General features: G+C 45.6%; 1 protein-coding gene across 2 annotated transcripts in view; it reads right to left on the bottom strand.

The window, feature by feature from the left end:
• Positions 1-7171: 7171 nt before the first annotated feature.
• The window catches only part of BRD8 (bromodomain containing 8), a 284491-nt gene continuing 267414 nt past the window's right edge, over positions 7172-24248 (bottom strand). For both annotated transcript variants that reach the window (XM_073556914.1, XM_073556915.1), the window contains one exon: positions 7172-7374. In XM_073556914.1, the coding sequence (XP_073413015.1) occupies positions 7336-7374 (39 nt within the window). In that variant the 3' untranslated portion in view covers positions 7172-7335. The remainder of the gene's footprint in view (positions 7375-24248) is intronic.

Here is a 24248-nt window from a genome sequence, read left to right as displayed (position 1 = left end):
GGGGCCTATGGTCGCTCAAATGACTCTCAAGTTTTCAAACTGTCTGCCATGGGGCGTAAACTGTATGGAAACACCTTCCAGTTCCCATCCCCTAGACCGCTGCCGCAAACATCTGGTCCACCTATGCCATTTGTCTGTGTAGGGGATGAAGCCTTCCAGCTGTCAGAACACCTTTTGAAACCGTACGGTAGCAGAGGATTGTCAAGAACAAAACACATTTTTAATTACCGCCTCACAAGAGCAAGAAGAATGGTTGAATGTACCTTTGGTATTCTGACAGCCAAATGGCGGGTCCTATTGTCTGCGATCAACCTCAAGACAGAAACTGTGGACGAGGTGATCAAAGCTTGCGTGGTACTCCACAATTTTGTTATCTGCAAGGAACCCATTTCCATTGAGGACACCTCTGAAGAAACCACCTTGCAAGATTACCAGGACATTACCACTAGAAGTTCTGTGACGGTTTCAGTAATGAGGGACAATTTTGCACTATACTTTATGTCACCTCAAGGCAGAGTACACTGGCAGGATGACAGAGTGTGAAAGATTTGTGCCCTACTTGTGTACGTACCTTCTGTACCAACAGTATATACCTTTGCCAACCAAAGTTGGCTATCTTGTCATGGTCTTAATATTTTTACCTTTAGGCCACAGGTGTGTACCTGGTTGTGTTTTATGCAAAGTATTTCACCTTTTAACAACAGTTGTGTACATTGTTAGGAAATCACCAACAATAAACACAACTGGTGAAATACTTTGCTTCAAACACAACCAGGAACACAACTGTGGCAAAAAGGTAAAATTTACCCACAGTTATATACCAGGTTTTGAATACCTTTTGACCTTTGAAATTATTTAAACTTTTTTTTTAAACATATTTCACCGCAGAAAGAAATGACAGACAACCATTGTAAAACGATAAGTTAACTTTTATTTAAAATATTTTTTTTTTTGTAAAATGTTTTTAAAGTTAAAAAAACTTTTTTAATAAATGTTTGAAACCAACCAAATGGGCATTTTTATTAACAAAAAAACATTATAACTCGTTGTAGTGTGGGGTGGAAATACTGCTGGAGGGGCTGTGGGACACTTCGACACTGGGAGTGTGGAGAGAGGACTGGGATCGTGGTGGGGAAGGAACAGTTAGAGGTGAAGGTGTGGAAAAAGCTACAGAATGGGTGGACATGTGGGAGGCAGAAGAGGTGGTGGGCGGTGGAGTGGAGGGTTGGGCAGGGACTGTAGGAGCAGATGATGTTGATGGAAAGTTGTATGGGCAAGGATTTTGGTACGGGGAAGGAGTTTGGTACGGGGCAGGTTGCTGGAAGTGGGGAGATATCTGGTACTGGGGAGGTTGCTGGTACTGGGGAGGTGGCTGGTATGTAATAGGAGGGAGAGGATGGAAAGTGGCTGGAGGGGGTGCAGGTGGAGGAACTACTGGGGTGGGAGGAGGAGGTTGGGAGGTAACGTGCTGGAGAGCACCGTGGCATGAATGCATTACATGCATCTGCTGGGTAGGAGAGAGCGTTTCCATGCGCTCCACAACAGACCTGAAAAAGGTGTGGTTTGGCGAAGATCTTGCTTCTGAATGCATGGTTTGCAGAAGTGTCTTCACCTCCAGAATGCTGGAGTTGATCTGCTGAAAGCCTGCGGAGATTTGCTCTGACAAGACTTTTAGACAGTTCTGGAAAGATGCATTCAGATGCAAGAACTCTGGCGCATAAGTCTTTTCCTGACCCCTCTGCCGCTGCCACCCAGTACCCGCAGGTGTACTAGAGGTGGCAGGGGCAGACGGGTGGGGTAAAGGGAAAGCGATCTCCTCACCAGCAGCTTCATGTAATGTAGGCGGCCACGATGCTCCTGTGCTGGTGGATGGGACAGATGGGTCGAATGTGTGGGAAGGCTGGGAAGGTGCAGACGAAGTGTCCCTCGGTGCCGGTCTCCTCAGGGATCGCCTCAGAAGGGTCCAATCGTGCAGGCTCCCGAGTGCTGCTCACCGTGCTGTGGAATAAAGAGAAAAAAAAACAATTAAAATAGTGACATGGCATGGCCCTGGCTGAAAAAAAAATTGTTACATCTAAACATTTTTTTTTCACATGTGGGTGTGTAATATTTACCTTCTGGTGACCATAGTATCCCGGAGGAACGACAGGGCTCGTGCGTACTTGTACTTGCTCCTGCGTCCTCCAGATCCACTCGGGGCCCGCATCTCTTTATTGAACTCCTTCTTGAAACGATCCGTCACAGACCGCCACCGCTTCATAATTCTGTCCCCTGAAACGAGAAAGGACAAAGTGGTTAGTATACAACATCAGTGTTTCCCAAACTCCAGTCCTCATGGTCCCCAGGGGTCATGTTTTCAGGATTTCCATAGTAAATAGAAATCCTGAACACATGATCCGTGGGGACCACGAGGACTGGAGTTCGGGAAACATTGGTTTACATCAAGCAACCGGTACTGTATATACTTACGCTCTTTAATCTGGGTCCGAGCATCGAGGTCCTCCCAGCGGCCCACAAGGAGCGAACAGATTTCCTCCCAGAGTCGTCGGGTAACATTCAGGTCAGCATGGCGGCGGTCAGCCATATTCCCCATAGCGGCTCCCTTTCTCTGACGAGATCGATGAGGTGGTCCACATCAATTCCTCCATCCTCACCGTCTGAGTCGGGAGCACGCTGTGAAGGCTGTTAAAGTAAAAGAGAAAAATAGCAAAATTAGTCACCACACTTTAAGACATGAAATAAAAAGTGTACCAAAATTTAAAACTTAAATATTATACTTACACGCTGGTGACCGCCGCGTTGCTGTCGCCGACGACCCTGGGAGGCACTGTGAGGACCTCTTGGCCGAGCACCAGATTGGGAAGACTAGAGAAGAAAAGAAAAAAAATTATGTGTTTGGATGTTGGCATTGGTTTGCTGTGTGAGGTCTGCGGTACATTGTTTTCTATGTGTTATGTGTAGTGTGATGTTGTTTCTGCGTTTGATGCAAAAAACTTACCAATTGTGAGCCCACTCCAGGTGTCTGTCCACCCCTTCCTTCTTCTTCTGAGAGCTCCTCTTCAGCTTGTGTTTCCTGTTTTGAAATAAAAGGCAATGAATAGACATATATTACAGAGATGATGGATTTTGGAAATAAAAACTTACCGTCAAACACTGACGATGCGAGGGAGGGCTCCCAGAAGATGTACTGTCATGTTGCTGGCCAGACTCCATGGCTGTGGGTAGTGCTGCTGCTGTTGCATCTCTTGGGCGGCTGTTGAATAAAGAGAAACAAAGGGCCAATGAATATCTTGATATTCCATGGCCCAAGTTTTGAGGAATGAGGTATTTGATAATTACCGTCTCTCATCTGCTGCTGGACTCCCCTCCCGTTGTTCAGCTTGGTCGCTTTGCTGCTCCATTTGGGGTGGTGGTGGTGCTGATGGTGCTGCAGTGGTCTCCTGCCTTCTCCTGCGCCTGGTTGCTGTCTTTGGTGGCATGTTGGGTGTGGCTGAGGGTCCCAGTCATGCTTTTATATATGTGTGATGTGGGCAGAGCTACTGAGCATGCTCAGACCTAAAAAAACGGATCCGGCGCATTGCGGCGCTCATAGACTTTCATTGTGTGCAAAAGCCGGACGCGCCGGATCCGGCGCGTCCGGCTTTTTCGCCGGAGACAAAAAACGTTACAGTAGCCGTTTTTTCCAGATGCTGGATTGCAACACTTTGCCGGATCCGGCGAAAACCGGATGAAACGCATGGCCATCCGGCGCAAATGCAAGTCAATGGGGGAGAAACCGGATCCGGCATTGCATGTCGCCGGATCCGGTTTTTGTCAAAAGAGCCGGATCGCGCCTGACGGCGAAAACCTGATGTGTGAAAGAGGCATAAGCCTCCCAATGCAGGACATATCATGATCCGCTAACATGGCCAGCATCCCTGGTTCCAAGATGATCCTGTTGTCCGCGCTGTCATCGGAGGACACGTTGATGTGTCTGAAGCATTCCCTGAAGTGCCTCTATGGTTCCGTCACAATTTCCTCCTAAAATTACCTCATTTCCGGTCAGCTTCCAGCACGTCACTTCCGGTGGAACGTCACGCGTGAGTTTTAAAGTGCTCCTCGGGGCTCCGCCATGTACTCATGTGTCCGCAGGAAAAGTTAGCTCCCGGCAGGGACAGTGGGGCAGACTCTCAAAATTGGGACCGTCCCGCTGATCCGGGACAGTTGGGTGGTATGAATGCTCCCCACCATACACCTTGTACACGCACGGTTCCACTTTGTATGCCTCGTACACACATGGCTCCGCTCCGTACACTTCGCACACACACAGCTCCAGTCGGTACACACATGGCTCCACTCCGTAAACCTTGTACACACATGGCTCAGCTTCGTACACACAAGGCTCAGCTTCGTACACACAGGGCTGTTTCGTACACCCCATATACACGCAGCTCTGCTCCATACACCCTGTACACACACACGGCTCTGTACACTTCATACACACAGGGCTCCGCTCCGTACACCTTGTGCACACGCGGCTCCGCTCCACTAACCCTTGACGCGGTGGAGCAGCTTGGTATATATTTTTTTGCAAAAGAAGTATCGACTAAATACCCTGTATTTATTATCATCTTTTTATCAGCACTTGCTGACTACTGTTATATGTTTTACTGCAGGATATTTCTGCACAATTATCATTCTGTGCTCTCTGTTTGTGTTTGAGTCAGTGGGTGGTGTGAACAGTGTCTTACCGACTTATTCATGTGTGCATGTCACATGTGTTTTTAATCCAGTTTTTTCCGTGCCTATGCATGATTTGAGAGACCCCACCCCTCTCTTGTGTGACGTGCATATAAAGAGCTGGCTTACACCACGTGCCCATACTAGGAAGCGCCTGTCTTCATCCTGTTCATTTAGACACTGTTCACATGTTCAGGTTTTAAATACATTAGATAAAGACTGCTTAAATAGGGGTTACCTTGACGCGGTGGAGCAGCTTGGCATATATTTTTTTGCAAAAAAACGTATCAACTAAATACCCTGTATTTGTTATCTTTTTATCAGCACTTGCTGACTACTGTTATATGTTTTACTGCAGGATATTTCTGCACAATTGTCATTCTTTGCTCTCTGTGTTTGAGTCAGTGGGTGGTGTGAACAGTGTCTTACCGACTTGTTCATATGTGTGCATGTCACGTGTTTTTAATAAAGATACTATAGCAGCCCGGCTCCCATTGTAATGCCCACCTAAGCCTCCCAATGCAGGACATATCATGATCCGCTCACATGGCCAGCATCCCTGGTTCCAAGATGATCCTGTTGTCCGCGCTGTCGTCGGAGGACACATTGATGGATCTGAAGCATTTCCTGAAGTGCCTCTATGGTTCCGTCACAATTTCCTCCTAAAATTACCTCATTTCCGGTCAGCTTCCAGCACGTCACTTCCGGTGGAACGTCACGCGCGAGTTTTAAAGTGCTCCTCGGGGTTCCGCCGTGTACTCCTGTGTCCGCAGGAAGTTAGCTCCCGGCAGGGACAGTGGGGCAGACTCTCAAAACTGGGACTGTCCCGCTGATCCGGGACAGTTGGGTAGTATGAATGCTCCCCACCATACACCTTATACACGCACGGCTCCGCACCTCATACACACACGGTTCCACTTTGTATGCCTCGTACACACACGGCTCCACTCCGTACACTTCGCACACATACAGCTCCAGTCGGAACACACGGCTCCACTCCGTAAACCTCGTACACACATGGCTCCGCTCCGTACACACAAGGCTCAGTTCCGTACACTTCGCGCACACACAGGGCTGTTTCGTACACCCCATATACACGTGGATCTGCTCCATACACCCCGTACACACACACGGCTCTGTACACTTCATACACACAGGGATCTGCTCCGTACACCTTGTGCACACGCGGCTCCGCTCCACACACCCCATACACATGCGGCTCCGCTCATCCCATACACATGCAGGTCCGCTCCGTACACCTCGTACACACATGGCTCCGCTCTGTACACCTCACACACACACGGCTCCACTCTGTAAACCTCGTACACACATGGCTCTGCTCCATACACACACGGCTCAGCTCCGTACACTTCATACACACAGGGCTCTGTTTCGTACACCCCCGTACACACACAGCTCTGCATACTTCATACACACAGGGCTCCGTTCCATACACCTCGTACACACATGGCTCTGCTCCGTACACCTTGTACACACGTGGCTCCGCTCCGCACAGCCCGTACAAACACACGGACCTGTACACTTCATACACACAGGACTCCATTCCGTACACCTCGGGCACACATGGCTCCGCTCCGTACACCTTGTACACATGCGGCTCTGCTCCGTACACCCCGTACACACACGGCTCCGCTTCATACACCTCGTACACACATGGTTCTGCTCCGTACACCTCGCACACACACGGCTCTGCTCCGTACACCTTGTACAAACACGGCTCTGCTACATCCACCCTGTAAACCCTTTCTGACCCCACACAAACTTCTCCTCATCCAGCACCATGACAACCGGCACAGCAGAGTCCTGCATACGCCGAGGCTCCTGATCATGTGACCCCTGACTCCTCCCCCCGTGACCTCATCACAGGTCCTATGCACACAGTGCAGCCCAGCGACGTCATTGCTGGGATTTATAGGATGATGTGGAAATGGCTGGCACAGTCTCTCAGCTGGATGAGGGGAGTTTGCGCCTAGTCTAGAAGTTGTGCCGCTGCGCCTGACATCTGCACACAGCACGGCCAGTCAGTTGTAGGCATGCAGGCATGAAGGGCAGGGCAGGGACTAATGAAAGAGGCAGGAGCTGGGGCTGGGGACGGGGCCTACCGGAGGATCCTCCGGTGTCCCGGTGCCTCGAGTCCAACCCTGTTTACTACAGTAACTCATGCATTAAACCCTCAATTCAAATACTTTAAGAGATGACTCAGGATTGGCACACTCTTATTTTAGGAATTCCACACTTTATATTGCAAACAGTGAAATCTATATTGAAAATTCATGACAATTCTGCCACATATTGGTGGTGTTGCAGACTTAAAAATGTTAAGTCTACATATTTTTTTCATGTAATATACTGTAAATTGTCAAACTCCATAACTAATCAAAAACAATATTACCAATAATTAACATGACAATAAAAATGCCACAACTTGCACTTCAAAACAACAACATTTTAATGCTTTTTGGACAAGAAATAGAACAAGTAGAACAAGTGATATTTAACAAAAATATAATTAAAACACTTATTTTTAGTCAGAAGCAAAACATTGAATTGTCATTGTGCGAAGAACTGAGATGAAGAACTGCTGTGGAAAACATCCTATTCCAGGTCACCTTGTTTCACATTCGTATTAAAAACCTAAAACAAACAAAAAAAAGGATAAAAAATTATTTTGAGAAAATAACTGCTGACATTACGAAGTTAAATTTCCCTACAGCATCATCGCTGGGACAATTAAGCATTACACAGTCCCTAATAAATTAAAAAAATATGCCTATAATGTTATATCTTTCTGGTTAAAATTGCAAATTACTGGTAAAAGGTATGCATCTTCATAATTTACTTATTAAAACTCCTCTCTGTTCTCACAAAACTGAGGTTCTTTTCATTTTGTTTGTTTCTTGCCTAAGGTTGCCGGCCACCACTTATACAGTCATGGCCAAAAGTTTAGAGAATGACACAAATATTATATTTTCACATGATCTGCTGGCCTCTGGTTTTTATATGTGTTTGTCAGATGTTTTTATCACATACAGAAATATAATTGCAATCATATTCTGAGTAGCAAAAGGTTATATTGACAGTTAGAATGAGTTAATGCAAAGATGCTCAGACCTCTCCTGGACACACTGAGGGAGCACCAGATTCTCTATAGATGGGGATTCCCCTTTAGCCTCTCGGCCAGGAAAAACGGTCGTACAGCCACGCTCAGAGAAGCATCTGATCTTCCCCAATTCTGCGAAATTCTGGAGATTCCTATGCCGAAGATGTCCAACTGGGGGCTGGTTCCCCCTCCGCCACCCCCTCCGGAGGTCTGGCGTCGGGTGTCTTCTAAAAGGCAACATTCCCCTACGTCCCCGGGTTCCGGTGGAGCGGGGGGGGGGCAAACACCCCATAAGAAATGAGACACGAAACACAGCCACACTGCAAATATTGAGCAATCCTTGTTGGCCATACTATTCGTCACTTACTAAAGATGACTGCGGGGAGTAGACATGCATAAAGCTAGTTGTATACTCTTTTTCTTTTCTATATACATCTTTGTTCAAAGATCCTGGTTTCGAAGCGGAGGCTCTGTTATATAGCCGAATCCGTAGACCCTTACGAGTGAATCTGACTCCTAGAGCACCCACGGCTCTAGAGGGAACAACTCTATTGTTATTCAAGCGTTAATTATAGACACTCGACCACAGTTCTTAACTTTTTGAAGACCGGAAAGACTGATTCCGATAACTCACTGTCATTGTTGACATATTCATCTGTGATGGTTCTAAATGTTGTTTGTTGTCTCCCTCCTTTCCTAATGTGTTTTCCTAATGTGGTTTATCTTTACTTGATTTACATGATGCATGCTGATGTGTTGGCGACGATGGGGAGCAGTCTGGCGGAGATCCACCACGCGGGGATAAGAAAACTACACATACAGAAGCGGGGTAGGACTAGGACCCATTCTCAACTAAACACTTACAAACTCAACCATGATTCGTATAATAACTATAAATGTTAAAGGGCTTAACTCCAATGTTAAGCGACGATTAGCCCTACAGGAGTTAAAAACCTCAAAAGGCAGATGTGGCGTTTATACAAGAAACACACCACGACGACACAGGCTCATTTCACTTTGCACGGAGTAAATTTCTCACAGCATACACGGCTCCCTGTGATAAAAAAAGAGCAGGGGTGGCTATCCTCATAGCCAATGGCTGCCCAATTCAAATCACTAAGGTTATCAAAGATCCCAAGGGTCGATACATCCTGACCGGACAACTAAAAGGAGCCCCAATTGTTTTATGCAACATATACGCCCCAAACGTAGGTCAAATACCCTTCCTTGAGCGGGTCCTAAATAAGGTTACTCGGGAGCTCCCTTCCACATTGTTTATTGGTGGCGATTTTAATGTCCCGTTCTCAGAGGTCAGGGATAGACACTCACTGAGTGGCCGACAGACGGGAGCACACATAGCCAGGCAAGCAAAAGCCTTTCGTGCTCTGATTCACAAGCATGCCCTTTTTGATTTATGGCGAGTGGCGAACCCCACCTCCTGACAATATACATTCTACTCACACCCACATTCCACACATACACGCATCGACACTTTCCTGGGGAACCTTCCGGCAATGCGCATCACTGGGAGTTCTGAGATTGGCCAGATTACCTGGTCCGACCACGCCCCCGTATTGTTGGACGTATGTGACTCTACCACAACCAGGAGGGTATGCCATTGGAGACTCAATGATCATCTCCTAAAGGTCCCCATGTACCAAACTAAGCTACAAGGCCAATTGGAGGACTACTTTCAACTAAATAAGGGATCTGTCTCCTCCCAATCTGTTTTATGGGAAGCACAAAAATCTGTCATGAGGGGTAATTGCATTTCATTGGCATCCCACATGAAAAGAGACGCGGAGAGACAGCACCGGGAGCTCACCAGTCAGCTTGCAACACTAGAGCGAGACATACTCACTAAACCCTCCATTGCTAAATTAATATCCATCGTAACTGTAAGGGGTAAGCTAAAGGATCTGGCGGTTGGGAAGGTGGAGAAAATGATGGCGTTTACTAAACAACGATACTATGAGGGGGGTAATAAGGCCCACTCCCTTCTCGCAGCACAGCTTAGGGACCGAAAGGCGCAATCCACACCCTTGGTTATCAGAGATGCACGAGGACATCTGACATATGACCCCCAGGGACATGCAGATACCTTCAGGGACTACTACGCCGGGTTGTACTCGCTTCCCTCAACTCTTCCGACAGACCCAGAAACAAGAACCCATTTAATTAATGAGTATCTCGCTGCTCGATCACTCCCAACACTAGACGCGGAAGCTCTTAACACACTTAACACCCCTATTACCACGGAGGAATTGAACTCCGCAATCAAAGAGCTCCCAAGTGGAAGAGCCCCAGGACCAGACGGTTTCTCATATTTATATTATAAAGTATTCCAAGATACACTTGTCCTTCACATGCAGACTCTATTTAATTCATTCCTCAGTGGTAACCCGATCCCTACCTCGATGCTGAAATCCCACATAACAGTGATTCCAAAACCTGGAAAGGACCCCTCGAACTGTGCAAGCTATCGCCCAATATCATTGCTAAACACAGACTTAAAAATATTTGCAAAAATCCTGGCCACCAGATTATCAATATTCCTCCCACGGCTGATTCATGGGGACCAAGTGGGATTTGTTTTGAATAGGCAAGCGGGGGATAACACCAGACGAACGATAGACCTTATAGATGCATTAAACCGCCGGGGGGGGGGGGCTTGCTTCCCAGTCTCGATGCGGAGAAGGCCTTCGATAGGCTGGGTTGGCCCTTCCTGTTTGCCATGCTTAAAAGATTCGGCATCGAGGGACCTTTTCTGCAGGCTATTCGGGGCTTATATACGAATCCTGGGGCCTCGGTAAAGCTTCCTCACGCGTCATCATCTGCTTTCCCCATATATAATGGCTCTAGACAGGGGTGTCCCCTGTCCCCTCTATTATTCGTACTTTGTATAGAACCCTTAGCTGCACAGGTCAGGGAGAGTCCGGACATTCAGGGAATTCAGGTAGGGGGACACGAGTATAAGTTATCACTTTTTGCACATGATATCCTTTTAACAATACGGAATCCCCTGATCTCTCTGCCCAACCTACACTCAATTCTAAACGAATATGGCAACCTGTCAGGCTACAAAATTAACGATACAAAAACGGAGGCTCTGCCGCTTAACCTAAAACCATCGACTATCGCAACACTGCAATCGGCATTTACATACACCTGGAAAAAGGACCACTTAAAATATTTAGGGATTCACTTAACAGACACATACAAAACGCTTTACTCCCATAACTTCCCCTCTTTTTTGGAAGACCTAAAAAAGACACTGACCAAGTGGGAAAAGCTCCATTTATCATTCTTTGGGAGAATGGCCTCCGTTAAAATGACGATACTTCCAAGATTACTATATTTGCTGGAGACATTACCTATACCGATCCCGAGACTGGTGATCCGACGAATCCAAAAATTGTTAAATAACTTTGTCTGGGCTCACAAACGCCACCGAATTGCCCAAAAGGTGTTGATGTCGCCCAGAAAATTGGGTGGCTTAGCTTTCCCCGATATATGGAAATACTACATAGCCACACACCTGAGACGTGTCCCTGCTTGGACCAATTTGACCTCAGTGGATAGATGGAGAGAGGTGGAACAGAGATGGCTGGCCCCTATTCACCCAGCTACCTTATTGTATGGAAATTCCTCAAATGCCACAGATGCGAGTCTTTTGGGACCCATGGCACTCACGAGACGAGTTTGGCGGGCGGCCAGGAAGGCCTTCTCACTAGCACCAACCGAATCTCCACTGATGCCATTTTTATACACAACAGCCTTACAAAACAGTTCAGATAAGTCGTGTGACGACCCCATGGATCCGGGCTAGACTCTTTCGTTTTGTAGATATTATAGACCCTTGCACCAACACAATACTCCCCTTTGCGGCCCTACGAGAAAAATTTAGACTTCCTAAAGAAGCTTTCTACACCTATGCCCAGATACGTCACTTAGCTATATCAATGATCAAATCAACTACATTCCCCAAACTTACCCCATTTGAGGGCCTCTGCAGGCAGGGTCCATCAACTAAGGGATTAATCTCACGATTATATGACATACTCTCGTCGCATATGGAAATACAGCACTCGTACATGACGAAATGGGAAACATATCTGGGAAGAGTGATTCCGAGACAAATGTGGCAGACCATCTGGGAAAGGACAGCAAAGACTTCCACATGCACCACACATAAAGAGAACCAATACAAAATACTGATGCATTGGTACCACACCCCTGAGGTCTTGAATAGACTCTTCCCCAACACACCGGACCAATGCTGGAGATGTAAGCTAGATAAGGGGTCTCTTACCCACATTTTTTGGGACTGTAAAGTCCTGGCTCCGTTTTGGAGGGAAGTGGGGAGGTTGATCCACAGAGTTTTGGGGATTGAGGTCGCTTTGGATCCATTCAATTATCTCCTTAATGTTCCACCTATGGGTATCTCAAGGGACTCGGCCAGGCTGCTCCTACATATCTGGACTTCGGCAAAGTGTCTTATATCCTCGTTCTGGAAGAAAACTTCTCCCCCTACCATTCAAGATCTAGAGCAGAGAATCCAGGAAACAAGGCGACTGGAATACCTCAGCGCATGTATTAATAACCAGCTGGAAAAATATCAACGGATATGGTCGCCTTGGGACCTTTTTGTGAACAATAGCACTTAACCGCCAGTGAGCACAGTTTATATATTTTGATATGCTGATCTGTATGCAAAATGTGTCAAATACTCCTTCATACCCTTCCCTTCCCTATCTTTCCCTACGTCTCCCCCATGTCTAAAAGTCTTGTCAAATTTGATGGAAGGAGAGAGAGGAGGGAAATTTTTTCCTTTTCTCTTTTTCTTGAAATGTAACCTTTCGTGTTTTAAAAAAAAACAAAAACTTTTTCAGATAAAAATAAACAGTTTAAAAAAAAAAAAGAATGAGTTAATGCAGCAAGTCAATATTTGCAGTGTTGACCCTTCTTCAGGACCTCAGCAATTCTCCCTGGCATGCTCTCAATCAACTTCTGGATCAAATCCTGACTGATAGCAGTCCATTCTTGCAAAATCAATGCTTTTATTTTGTCTGAATTTGAAGGTTTTTGTTTGTCCACCCGTCTCTTGATGATTGACCACAAGTTCTCAATGGGATTAAGATCTGGGGAGTTTCCAGGCCATGGTCCCAAAATCTCTATGTTTTGTTCCCTGAGCCATTTAGTTATCACCTTTGCTTTATGGCAAGGTGCTCCATCATGTTGAAAAGGCATTGTTGATCGCCAAACTGCTCTTGGACGGTTGGGAGAAGTTGCTCTTGGAGGACATTCTGGTACCATTCTTTATTCATGGCTGTGTTTTTAGGCAAGACTGAGAGAGAGCCCATTCCCTTGGCTGAGAAGCAACCCCACACATGAATGGTTTCAGGATGCTTGACAGTTGGCATGAGACAAGACTGGTGGTAGCGCTCACCTGGTCTTCTCCGAATAAGCCGTTTTCCAGATGTCCCAAACAATCGAAAAGGGGAATCATCAGAGAAAATGACTTTACCCCAGTCCTCAGCAGTCCACTCCCTGTACCTCTTGCAGAATATCAGTCTGTCCATGATGTTTTTTCTGGAGAGAAGTGGCTTTTTTGCTGCCCTCCTTGAGACCAGGCCTTGCTCCAAGAGTCTTCGCCTCACAGTGTGTGCAGATGCACTCACACCTGCCTGCTGCCATTCCTGAGCAAGCTCTGCACTGCTGGTAGCCCGATCCCGCAGCTGAAACACTTTTAAGAGACGGTCCTGGCGCTTGCTGGTCTTTCTTGGGCGCCCTGGAGCCTTTTTAGCAACAAGGGAACCTCTCTCCTTGAAGTTCTTGATGATGCGATAGATTGTTGACTGAGGTGCAATCTTTCTAGCTGCGATACTCTTCCCTGTTAGGCCATTTTTGTGCAGTGCAATGATGACTGCACGTGTTTCTTTAGAGATAACCATGGTTAACAGAAGAGAAACAATGATGCCAAGCACCAGCCTCCTTTTAAAGAGTCCAGTGGTGTCATTCTTACTTAATCATGACAGATTGATCTCCAGCCCTGTCCTCATCAACACCCACACCTGTGTTAATGGAGCAATCACTGAAACGATGTTAGCTGGTCTTTTTAAGGCAGGGCTGCAATGATGTTGAAATGTGTTTTGGGGGATAAAGTTCATTTTCTAGGCAAATATTGACTTTGCAAGTAATTGCTGTTAAGCTGATCACTCTTTAAAACATTCTGGAGTATATGCAAATTGCCATTAGAAAAAATGAAGCAGTAGACTTTGTAAAAATTAATATTTGTGTCATTCTCTAAACTTTTGGCCATGACTGTAGCATGCGCCTTTGCTGATCTAAGGCTGTCTGGATTGCTGGAGCATACAATCTAGCAAGTGTTAGTGCCACTACACTCCTCCAATGTTGTAGAGCAGGAATGGGGAACCTCAGGCCCCAGGAATGGCCCTCGAAGTCCTTTTATCCAGCCCCCAATCCGGCCCCCGAGGCAGATTCTCAAGGACTGCATTCTTGAGCAGGGAGCTGTATTTTGATTGCCACCAGCTCATTAATTTCTTCTTGCTCTGTGAGCACACACACGTAGTGTTCACTACTGAACACTGAAGGGCATGCAATGAAAGATTATGTCCTGACACCAGTGCCAGACTCAGGATGTACTTTGTGAGTGGAGTTTGTGCGGCCCCCGAAGGATGGTATAAATATCCAAATGGCCCTGGGCCAGCGGTGCAGCCATGACACTGATCTGATCTGTTGTTCTTCAGGAATTCATCCTCACCACTCACCCTCGTTCAGGAGACAGGTAGCGGTGCTCTCCTGAAGATGAGACAGAAGAAAACTCCTATTTTTCTAAATTAGCTCACATTACAATTAAAACTGAGACATATATAAAGAAATGCTCTTTTTATGTCTCAGAAGATCAGCCGTCTGTACCCTCTTCCTTACTGTAATGCCTCTGGTCGTAAAGTAACTGGCAGCAGCAGATGTCATCCCCCACTGCAGTAGGACTAAAGTAGAGTTATGTCCTACAACTCAGTAATTTATCAACTGAAACTGCAATAGTTCTGCAAGAAATAAATGCTGTCTACTCAGATTACTTTAGTAATATTCATGGTAACCTGCATACTACAAATCAGTGCGGTCAAGATTATTTCCTGGACGTCCTACAGTAGCACACAATGGGTAGACTAGCTTCTGTAACTGCTTCTCTTTGGGTTAAGTGAACCTCTCACCATGAAGATGCAGCTCAATGTGCAAGAACCATGTTTAGTGCAGTATGAGCTGAGCAGATTGATATACAGTTTTATGAGAAATGATTCAGTATAACTTCTGCTTTAATCACTTAATCCTCTGCTCCTTCTGGGATTTTTATTCTAGTTGGTGAACTTATCAGTAACTGACAGCCTTCTTTATACATACAGAGATAGCTGTCAGTCACTGATAGGACATCCCACGGGAACGAAAATCCCAGCGAGAGCAGAGGTTTAACTGATTAAACTGAATCTTTTCTCACAATACTACAGTATACATCAATCATCTCCACTCCCTCTGATTCAATGTGGCCTGGCTATGCCCTTTTACGTAGTCAGCTGGGTGACGAGGTCGACCTGTGTCATGATACACATGGTCTGCCGAGATCTTGGGGAATTTTGTATTTGAGTGCTTTGTTGTGGTAGCAGACAGTCTAACTGATGAGCAGCAGAACTCTTTTGATTTAATGATACAAAGGCCTTCTCTTACAGATGTCCACTCAGAAGAGAAAAATGAGGTCTAGATACAGAATATGAGTACCTTACCAGCAGCTTCTTCCGGATACCTCTGAGATTCACTCCTGCTCTACCTTATCTATTAGCTGAGATACTGCTATCTAGACAGAAGCTCAGTTCTTCAGCTTTCTCATGCACTTGAGGATCTTAAAACTAAGGTGGGGTTTACAGCGAGTGATCTACTAGCTAGAGATAATATATTCAACAGCAAGCTAGACATATACTGGAAATTTAAAACTAATTTACTTTATTCAGATCTTAAAACTAAGCACCATAGGTTCAAAAGATCCCATATAGATGTTTCCCTCCATATTTATGTCTTTTCTTCTCGAGTCAGAGGAACAGCTGTGCTCAAACACTCTAATGACCTTTCTATGGAAAAATGTATTCTTATTACAACTGGATAAACGGTCTCACCTTTGTAAGGTTGAAAAGAGAATGGTAGAACCATAAAAGAATGCTGACAAAAAAAATCCCACAAAGAACGTCTGTATTACTTTCCTCCTGTTAAAGGCAAGATTTTCCCTGGGTATCCTTTACCTAAGGACTGCTTACATTGTAAATGAATGAAGGGTATTATGATACAGGAAAGATGTATATCTTTGTACCGTGTTAGCCAGTAGATAGAAAAATATTCAGAATTGAGAGTCCTAAGTGGTTGATACCTTTTAATGGCTAACTGAAAAGATGGTAACAAATTGCAAGCTTTCGAGACTACTCAGGTCTCTTCATCAGGCATAGACTAATACAAAATCTGAAGAGTCACATATTTATGCACAATACAGCACAGAAAAAAATGCAATAGATGAGACAAGTGACGTGAAGCAGAATTATGATTATGGGAGAGGGAGAAACATAAATATTGGACCAGTTCATAGATAAGGAGTCCGGATGTCTTATTGTCCTCTCATTGGGGTCTCCTAATGTGTTGTGATGTGTTGAAGGGTATTAAGAAGATAAGTTCAGGTTCAAGAATTTTTTTCAAGTTAAATCTTTAGGATCTATCTGAATAGGATGCTCTGCTCAAATAGAACTTATCAGTGACCAGACTCTCTGAGAAAGCTATATTTTAATCTGGAGAGACATTATTAACGCAAAGACTTTGCACAGAAAAGCAGATTCCTATCTCAAAAGGATATATGCTATAATGGCTTCAATTCCTAAAGTGGAACTGACATCTGTTTCTGAGACCAGGTCCTTTAGTCAGGGGCGTACATAGAAATCATGGGGCCCCTTAGCAAAAGGCTGAATGGGGCCCCCCTCCCCCCCCAAAAAAAAAACAAAAAAAAAAAAACAGGTGCTCTTAACTCCAGGCATGCATGTTATAGGTCAAACAATTAATTTTATAGCTAGTCTTTGATTTTTTTCTCATTTGAGTAAAAGAAAAAGTAAAACACTTACATCCAATTTGATATATTCCTTGTAAAAGTCAAAATGGAAGATTAAGCAGGACAACCTTGTTAAGCTGTCTACAATAAGACCAGCGATTATGGAATCTGTCGGCACAAAATGACTGCTCATACCAAATATGTCCTCAGTGCACCCTTGGAAGAGCTAGATAGAAAGCAGACAGAAGGTGCCCTAGACTGGCCTCACCAAGGGTGCACTGAGCACCTGTACTTTCAGTCATTTTGTGTTCAGACTCCCTTTAAGTTCCCCCCCCCAGAATCAGATTGAATGACAATAGGTCACTATGATGAGTGATACATAAAGGAATTTTAAATGGCAAGAACTACACATTGTGTCTTCCCATCACCTCCCAGGGGTGTTCTAAACAGACAAAAGGCATGATCATATCTAGGATGCAAGTATACGTTTTGTCAGCGAGAAGGGGTTAAAGCATTCTTGCCCACACATTAATCTTCTATATGTCTTAGTTTCTTGCAAACATCTGTAATCCTGCCCCAGAGTCATAGCGCAGCACAGTGCTATCTCCTCTCCGGCAGCATCGCTCGTCCTCCATCCAATTAGTGTTTAATCGCCGTTGCGTTCTGCTGATTACAGCTCTTCGTTAAAATACTCAGGAAAATCAGCTCATTTTCACATTTTTTTTCCCCCTTCCTGATGTTTATTTTTTTCACATTTGGTCCCATTTCTTGTACAGCTGGACGTACTGTAGCATTTAATGCTTAATTGCCTTCTTTATCTATGCTAGCATGTAATCTGGATCAGGATGCATCAGGATTGCTACGCATCACAACGCACCATACCAAAACACTAGTGTGAACGCAGCCCCACTTGTACAGCCCCTAACCAGGTGCCCCCATGTTATATACATGCTCCCAATACATTTTATCATCATTACCACACTGTAACATAGGGCACAAGCTCTTCTATTAAGGCAGGAAAGATCACTGTATGACAGATCAGCATACAGATGTAGTATACATTATGTCTGCAGTCTGTTCCCATACAGTTTCATCAATTTCCCATACAGCACATCCCTCGCTTCCGAGCATGCTCAGTGCCGCAAAACGGATCCCTGCACATGGATCCATGTTCTCCTGGATCCGTGCTCCATAGAGCTCCAAGTTAATTCCAGACGTGTAGCCGCGGATCCGTGCGTCACCCTGTGCCTGCGTGTTTTTCAGATGACACAAAACTGCAACAAGTTGCGTTTTTGTGCATCTGAAAAAATATGCAGACAGTGATCCGTGGGAAAACGGTGACAACTGGATGCACATGCAAGTCCCATCTGTCACCACTGAAAGTCAGTGGTGACGAAAATACATCCGTGTGCAGCCAAAATATGCACGTGTGAAACAAGCTGAACTTTATATATTGACTGGAGCTGGACCTAGATCTCTCCACAGGTTTTACCTAAAATCACTTTACATTACTTACGCTACCCTAAGGGCTCATACTCACTTGCGAGAGAGTCACGTGATTCTCGTCTGAGTCTCTCGCATGGAAACCTGGCACTGCCGCCGGCACTCGGACCGGAGGGGGCGGCTGCATAGAAGTACATGTAACCGCATGCTTCAGTCCCAGTGCTGGCGGCAGTGCCAGGTTTCCATGCGAGAGACTCAGACGAGAATCACGCGACTCTCTCGCAAGTGAGTATGAGCCCTTAGCAGCAACAACTGACGTCGTCTATCCTCCTCCCTGTAGTGTTGTCCTGAATCCTCCTGACCCTGCGTTCAATGGGATCCGTTACATAGCAGCACTAAGGCACCCTTTGGCCACAGTGATACTAACGCATCCAAAATCGGCATGATGCGTTACTTCATGACGCACCCTGGAACGCGGTCTGCAGCATTTGGGGGTGCGCCATGAAGTAACGCATCATGCGTATGGATGCGTTAGTATCATTGCGGCCAATGGGTGCGTTAGTGTCGCTATGTAACGATCCCGTTGAACGCAGGGCCATTAACGCAAAGTGAACCTGGCCTAACACTATGAGAAGATGATATACCAAACAATGTGCTGAGCCTCTCCTCCTGCACATACCATATACTGTATGTATATGCCATGGATGAGGGGACAGTGAAGTATATCTTTATTTGGGACTAAAGGTAACGCACAGGTCATTGCAGATGATGACAAACAATGTGCTGAGTCCCTCCTCCTACTACACATAGTCACATACCATATACAGTGGGGCAAAAAAGTATTTAGTCAGTCAGCAATAGTGCAAGTTCCACCACTTAAAAAGATGAGAGGCGTCTGTAATTTACATCATAGGTAGACCTCAACTATGGGAGACAAACTGAGAAAAAAAAATCCAGAAAATCACATTGTCCGTTTTTTTTTTCATTTTATTTGCATATTATGGTGGAAAATAAGTATTTGGTCAGAAACAAAATTTCATCTCAATACTTTGTGATATATCCTTTGTTGGCAATGACAGAGGTCAAACGTTTTCTGTAAGTCTTCACAAGGTTGCCACACACTGTTGTTGGTATGTTGGCCCATTCCTCCATGCAGATCTCCTCTAGAGCAGTGATGTTTTTGTCTTTTCGCTTGGCAACACGGACTTTCAACTCCCTCCAAAGGTTTTCTATAGGGTTGAGATCTGGAGACTGGCTAGGCCACTCCAGGACCTTGAAATGCTTCTTATGAAGCCACTCCTTCGTTGCCCTGGCAGTGTGCTTTGGATCATTGTCATGTTGAAAGACCCAGCCACGTTTCATCTGCAATGCCCTTGCTGATGGAAGGAGGTTTGCACTCAAAATCTCACGATACATGGCCCCATTCATTCTTTCATGTACCCGGATCAGTCGTCCTGGCCCCTTTGCAGAGAAACAGCCCCAAAGCATGATGTTTCCACCACCATGCTTTACAGTAGGTATGGTGTTTGATGGATGCAACTCAGTATTCTTTTTCCTCCAAACACGACAAGTTGTGTTTCTACCAAACAGTTCCAGTTTGGTTTCATCAGACCATAGGACATTCTCCCAAAACTCCTCTGGATCATCCAAATGCTCTCTAGCAAACTTCAGACGGGCCCGGACATGTACAGGCTTAAGCAGTGGGACACGTCTGGCACTGCAGGATCTGAGTCCATGGTGACGTAGTGTGTTAATTATGGTAGGCCTTGTTACATTGGTCCCAGCTCTCTGCAGTTCATTCACTAGGTCCCCCCGCGTGGTTCTGGGATTTTTGCTCACCGTTCTTGTGATCATTCTGACCCCACGGGGTGGGATTTTGCGTGGAGCACCAGATCGAGGGAGATTATCAGTGGTCTTGTATGTCTTCCATTTTCTAATTATTGCTCCCACAGTTGATTTCTTCACTCCAAGCTGGTTGGCTATTGCAGATTCAGTCTTCCCAGCCTGGTGCAGGGCTACAATTTTGTTTCTGGTGTCCTTTGACAGCTCTTTGGTCTTCACCATAGTGGAGTTTGGAGTCAGACTGTTTGAGGGTGTGCACAGGTGTCTTTTTATACTGATAACAAGTTTAAACAGGTGCCATTACTACAGGTAATGAGTGGAGGAAAGAGGAGACTCTTAAAGAAGAAGTTAGAGGTCTGTGAGAGCCAGAAATCTTGATTGCTTGTTTCTGACCAAATACTTATTTTCCACCATAATATGCAAATAAAATGAAAAAAAAACAGACAATGTGATTTTCTGGATTTTTTTTTCTCAGTTTGTCTCCCATAGTTGAGGTCTACCTATGATGTAAATTACAGACGCCTCTCATCTTTTTAAGTGGTGGAACTTGCACTATTGCTGACTGACTAAATACTTTTTTGCCCCACTGTATGCCATGGAGGAACTGGCAGGATATTTTTGGGACTGAAGGGTTAACTCACGTGCATTTATTTACAGCCCACAACTCCACATCTCCTCCTCTCCTGACCGCTCCTCCCCCCAGATGAGTCACAGTCAGGCTTCACTAAGCTGAAGCTGCCAGGCGCCAGAAAAAAAAAACAAAAAAAAACAAACTTGGCTGTTCTCCCTGCAGAGCCGGCTCATTTCGTTCACAGCAGGGAGCCGGCTCTTTGAATAGGATCGTTCAGGAAGGACACATCACTACTGAAGAAGCAATGTTATGTCACAATTCACAGGGAGGAAGCCAAAGTCCTTCACACACCTCATCCACCTCCTGACAGACGGCTGGGTCTCCTCCCTCGGAGCAACATCTTAACTCCTTCTTGTGAGCTCATGTTCTGCAGGGGGAACACACAGCGCTCTGCTACATGCTGACCAAGCACAGGCTCAGCCCACCACTGACAGACAGCCTACACGTGCAGACAGAACCCTTCATTATAACACATCACCTTGTACATGTAGCCCATCAGCACCAGAGACCCTTCTGCTTCCTGCAATGCACTTGTACTGCTCCCTCTCTGGCTGCTAGGAGGTGTGGCGTTCTTATGCAAATCCAGCCAGAGACTTCAGCCAACTGCTGACCAGGAAACAAGGAAAGCTTCAAGGGGCCCTGCCAGGGGGTATACGGCGGCCGTCGCTTACATTTAATTAAAGGAGATAGTACTGTGTCAGCACAGCACAGCTGCCAAACCGTAGCGGCCGTCGCAGGCCCCCTCACCCATCCAGGCCACCTCACCTCTCCGGGCCCCATAGCAGCTGCGTGGTCTGCTACTATTGACGGTACGCCACTGCCTTTAGTATTTGGTTGAGTACAATTACAGCAGCCCTTCAAGGGAATGTATTGCAAATTTTATTTTTGTATTAATATTAATTTAATTATTTTCAAAACAAAATGAATGGTCCTGTTTTAACAGTTTTTATATTTTTTTTCTGCAGCTACTGGGGGTTGCCATTTTTATGTAGCAGGTGTGTAAGTGTATGATTACGACACTTACACATCGCAAACAAGCCAGTCCTTGTGCATAGGAGACTGTGGTTGGTGTCCGACCACATCTTCTACACTGTGGCTACCTACACCTGTGAACTGAGCAAGTCTCCCTAGCGGAGTTGTCTAGTTCCTAGCTGTGGAGGGTGCCAGGCACAACTTTCTTGTAATCCAGAGTGGTGCTCTGAACTACAATTTCCCCCGTCACCGCTCAAAGGGAGTGACTAGAGGAGGTGCGAGAATGTGGTGAAGGGGTAGAGCAGGCATGTGTAGTACAGGCTGCGGTGGTGAGCATTGGTCAGCAGTCTTGTACTGTACTACTAAAACCATACTACAGAGCTGTTCTCACCTCTAGAAGTCTCCGCTGCAAAACTGCTCTGCATGATGATGAGAGCAGTGCTGCAGCAGTAACTGCCTCCAGCGGTGAGAACAGTTTGGTAGCCCGGTATTAGAAGTACAGTACCAGGCTCCCTGATCTGTACTCTGTGTAACTATCGCGTGCTCTGAACACTGAGTTGGCTCTGCTCAGTGTAATGCCTTTTTAAGACACCTGTGTGTGTGTGTGGACACCTGAATGAAGCTTTACTGCTGTGTTGGCAAAGTGCATCAAAAGTCAGCAGTAAAGCCTCATTCAGACGTCACTACATTAGACATCTGAATGACGAGTTACACTGAATGAGCAGATCTTTGCATCCAGTCTCATCATGTGTGACTCGGTTCTTTGGGTCGTGAATCCAGTCCCATCATGTGTGACACGATCCTCTGGGCCGTTCATACAGTCCCATCATATGTGACATGGTCCGCTTGGACATGCATTCTGTTCCATCATGTGCGTCACAGTATTCTGGGACATGCATCTTGTCCAATCATGTGTGATACACGATACTGAGCCCTGTATCTAACCCCATACTTTGTTGTACACTCCATGAATCTAAACCCATCCTGTGTGATACACTCAGTGAATATAATCCCATCCTGTTTGATACGCTCAGTATATCTAATACTGGCACGTGATACAGTCCATTTCGAGGCAGTGACCGGTGACATATGCGAGCAGGTGCTATGTGTCCACCCCAGGATGAGCACAGAGGCATATTGAGACCGTGGGAGTGCATTGCAGTTGCAGGCATAGCTGTGATTACAATGCAAACTAAAAGAAAGTGTTGGTCTTGGTCAAGCTATCTGTACAAGGCAGATTTAAGAAAATCTGCTCTGGGCTTTTAATTTTGAAATGGACTACAGGTTGGTAGTGGGGCAGTCCATTTCCTTCCCGGATGGGTTTTCCATGTGGCCTACGGCCACAAGTATCTTGTAAGATCCACTGCAGCAGAGGGTTGGGTGTGTCCGTTTGGTCTTGCAAGCGTGCAGAGCAGAAGGCTCTGCAGAGCTCAGCCTGTGTGAGGTAACACAGGGCAAACTGAAGCCAAAAGGCCAGGCACCCTTCAGCGTACACGGCGGTGTAGTTGCCCATAGCTGCGATCCGGAGGTGGACTGTCTTGTTCCCAGCTGCGATCAGGAGGTGGACTGTCCTGTTTCCCGGCTCCGATCCAAAGGATGATATTTTCTGTTTGTGAGTACGCTGATCATTAAAAGAGACTTTGCTTTGAAGTTTGCTGGGTCACTGCCTCATCACTGCAGTGTGGATACCGCTGCATTACACCATGTATCTAATCCCAGGGCGGGATACAGTCAGTGTATCTAATCCCAGTATGGGATATGGTGAGCACCACCAACTAACAGAATCGTAGCTACCAGCAAAATTGCTCTGCACTCTGATTCTAAAATTCATCCTCACTTTTCAAATTGGAAATGCCCAGAAGGGGAAGAGAGACATCATCAACACATGTGAGCAGATCTCGCCCACCTGTACTACAGTTGTAATGCGAGATAGGAGCACATAGAGCTTCCATGGTAAATTTCAGGAGCGGCCTCACCTATTTAACAGTAAAAATATCAAACCTTTTCAAAATATTTTTCATACTTTATACCATTAACCCCTTTACCCCCCCAAGGTGGTTTGCACGTTAATGACCAGGCCAATTTTTATAATTCTGACCAGTGTCACGTTGTTAAGCAATAACTCTGGAACGCGTCAGCGGATCTTGGATTCTGAGATTGTTTTTTCGTGACATATTGTACTTCATGATAGTGGTAAGATTTCTTCTAAATAACTTGCATTTATTTGTAAAAAAATGGAAATTTTGCAAATTTTCAAACTTTGAATTCTTATGTCCTTAAATCAGAGAGATATGTCACACAAAATAGTTAATAAATAACATTTCCCACATGTCTACTTTACATCAGCACAATTCTTGAAACAAATTTCTTACATTTTTACTTATTCCCACTAAGGGACTTTCATTTTCTGCAGTCTGATC

This window comes from Dendrobates tinctorius, unplaced genomic scaffold (genome assembly GCF_039654945.1).
Source record: "Dendrobates tinctorius isolate UK_male_01 unplaced genomic scaffold, ASM3965494v1 ptg000241l, whole genome shotgun sequence".
Taxonomy (NCBI): Eukaryota; Metazoa; Chordata; class Amphibia; order Anura; family Dendrobatidae; genus Dendrobates; species Dendrobates tinctorius.
The sequence above is the reverse complement of the archived record's forward strand: the minus strand, read 5'-3'. Positions and strand labels throughout refer to the sequence as shown.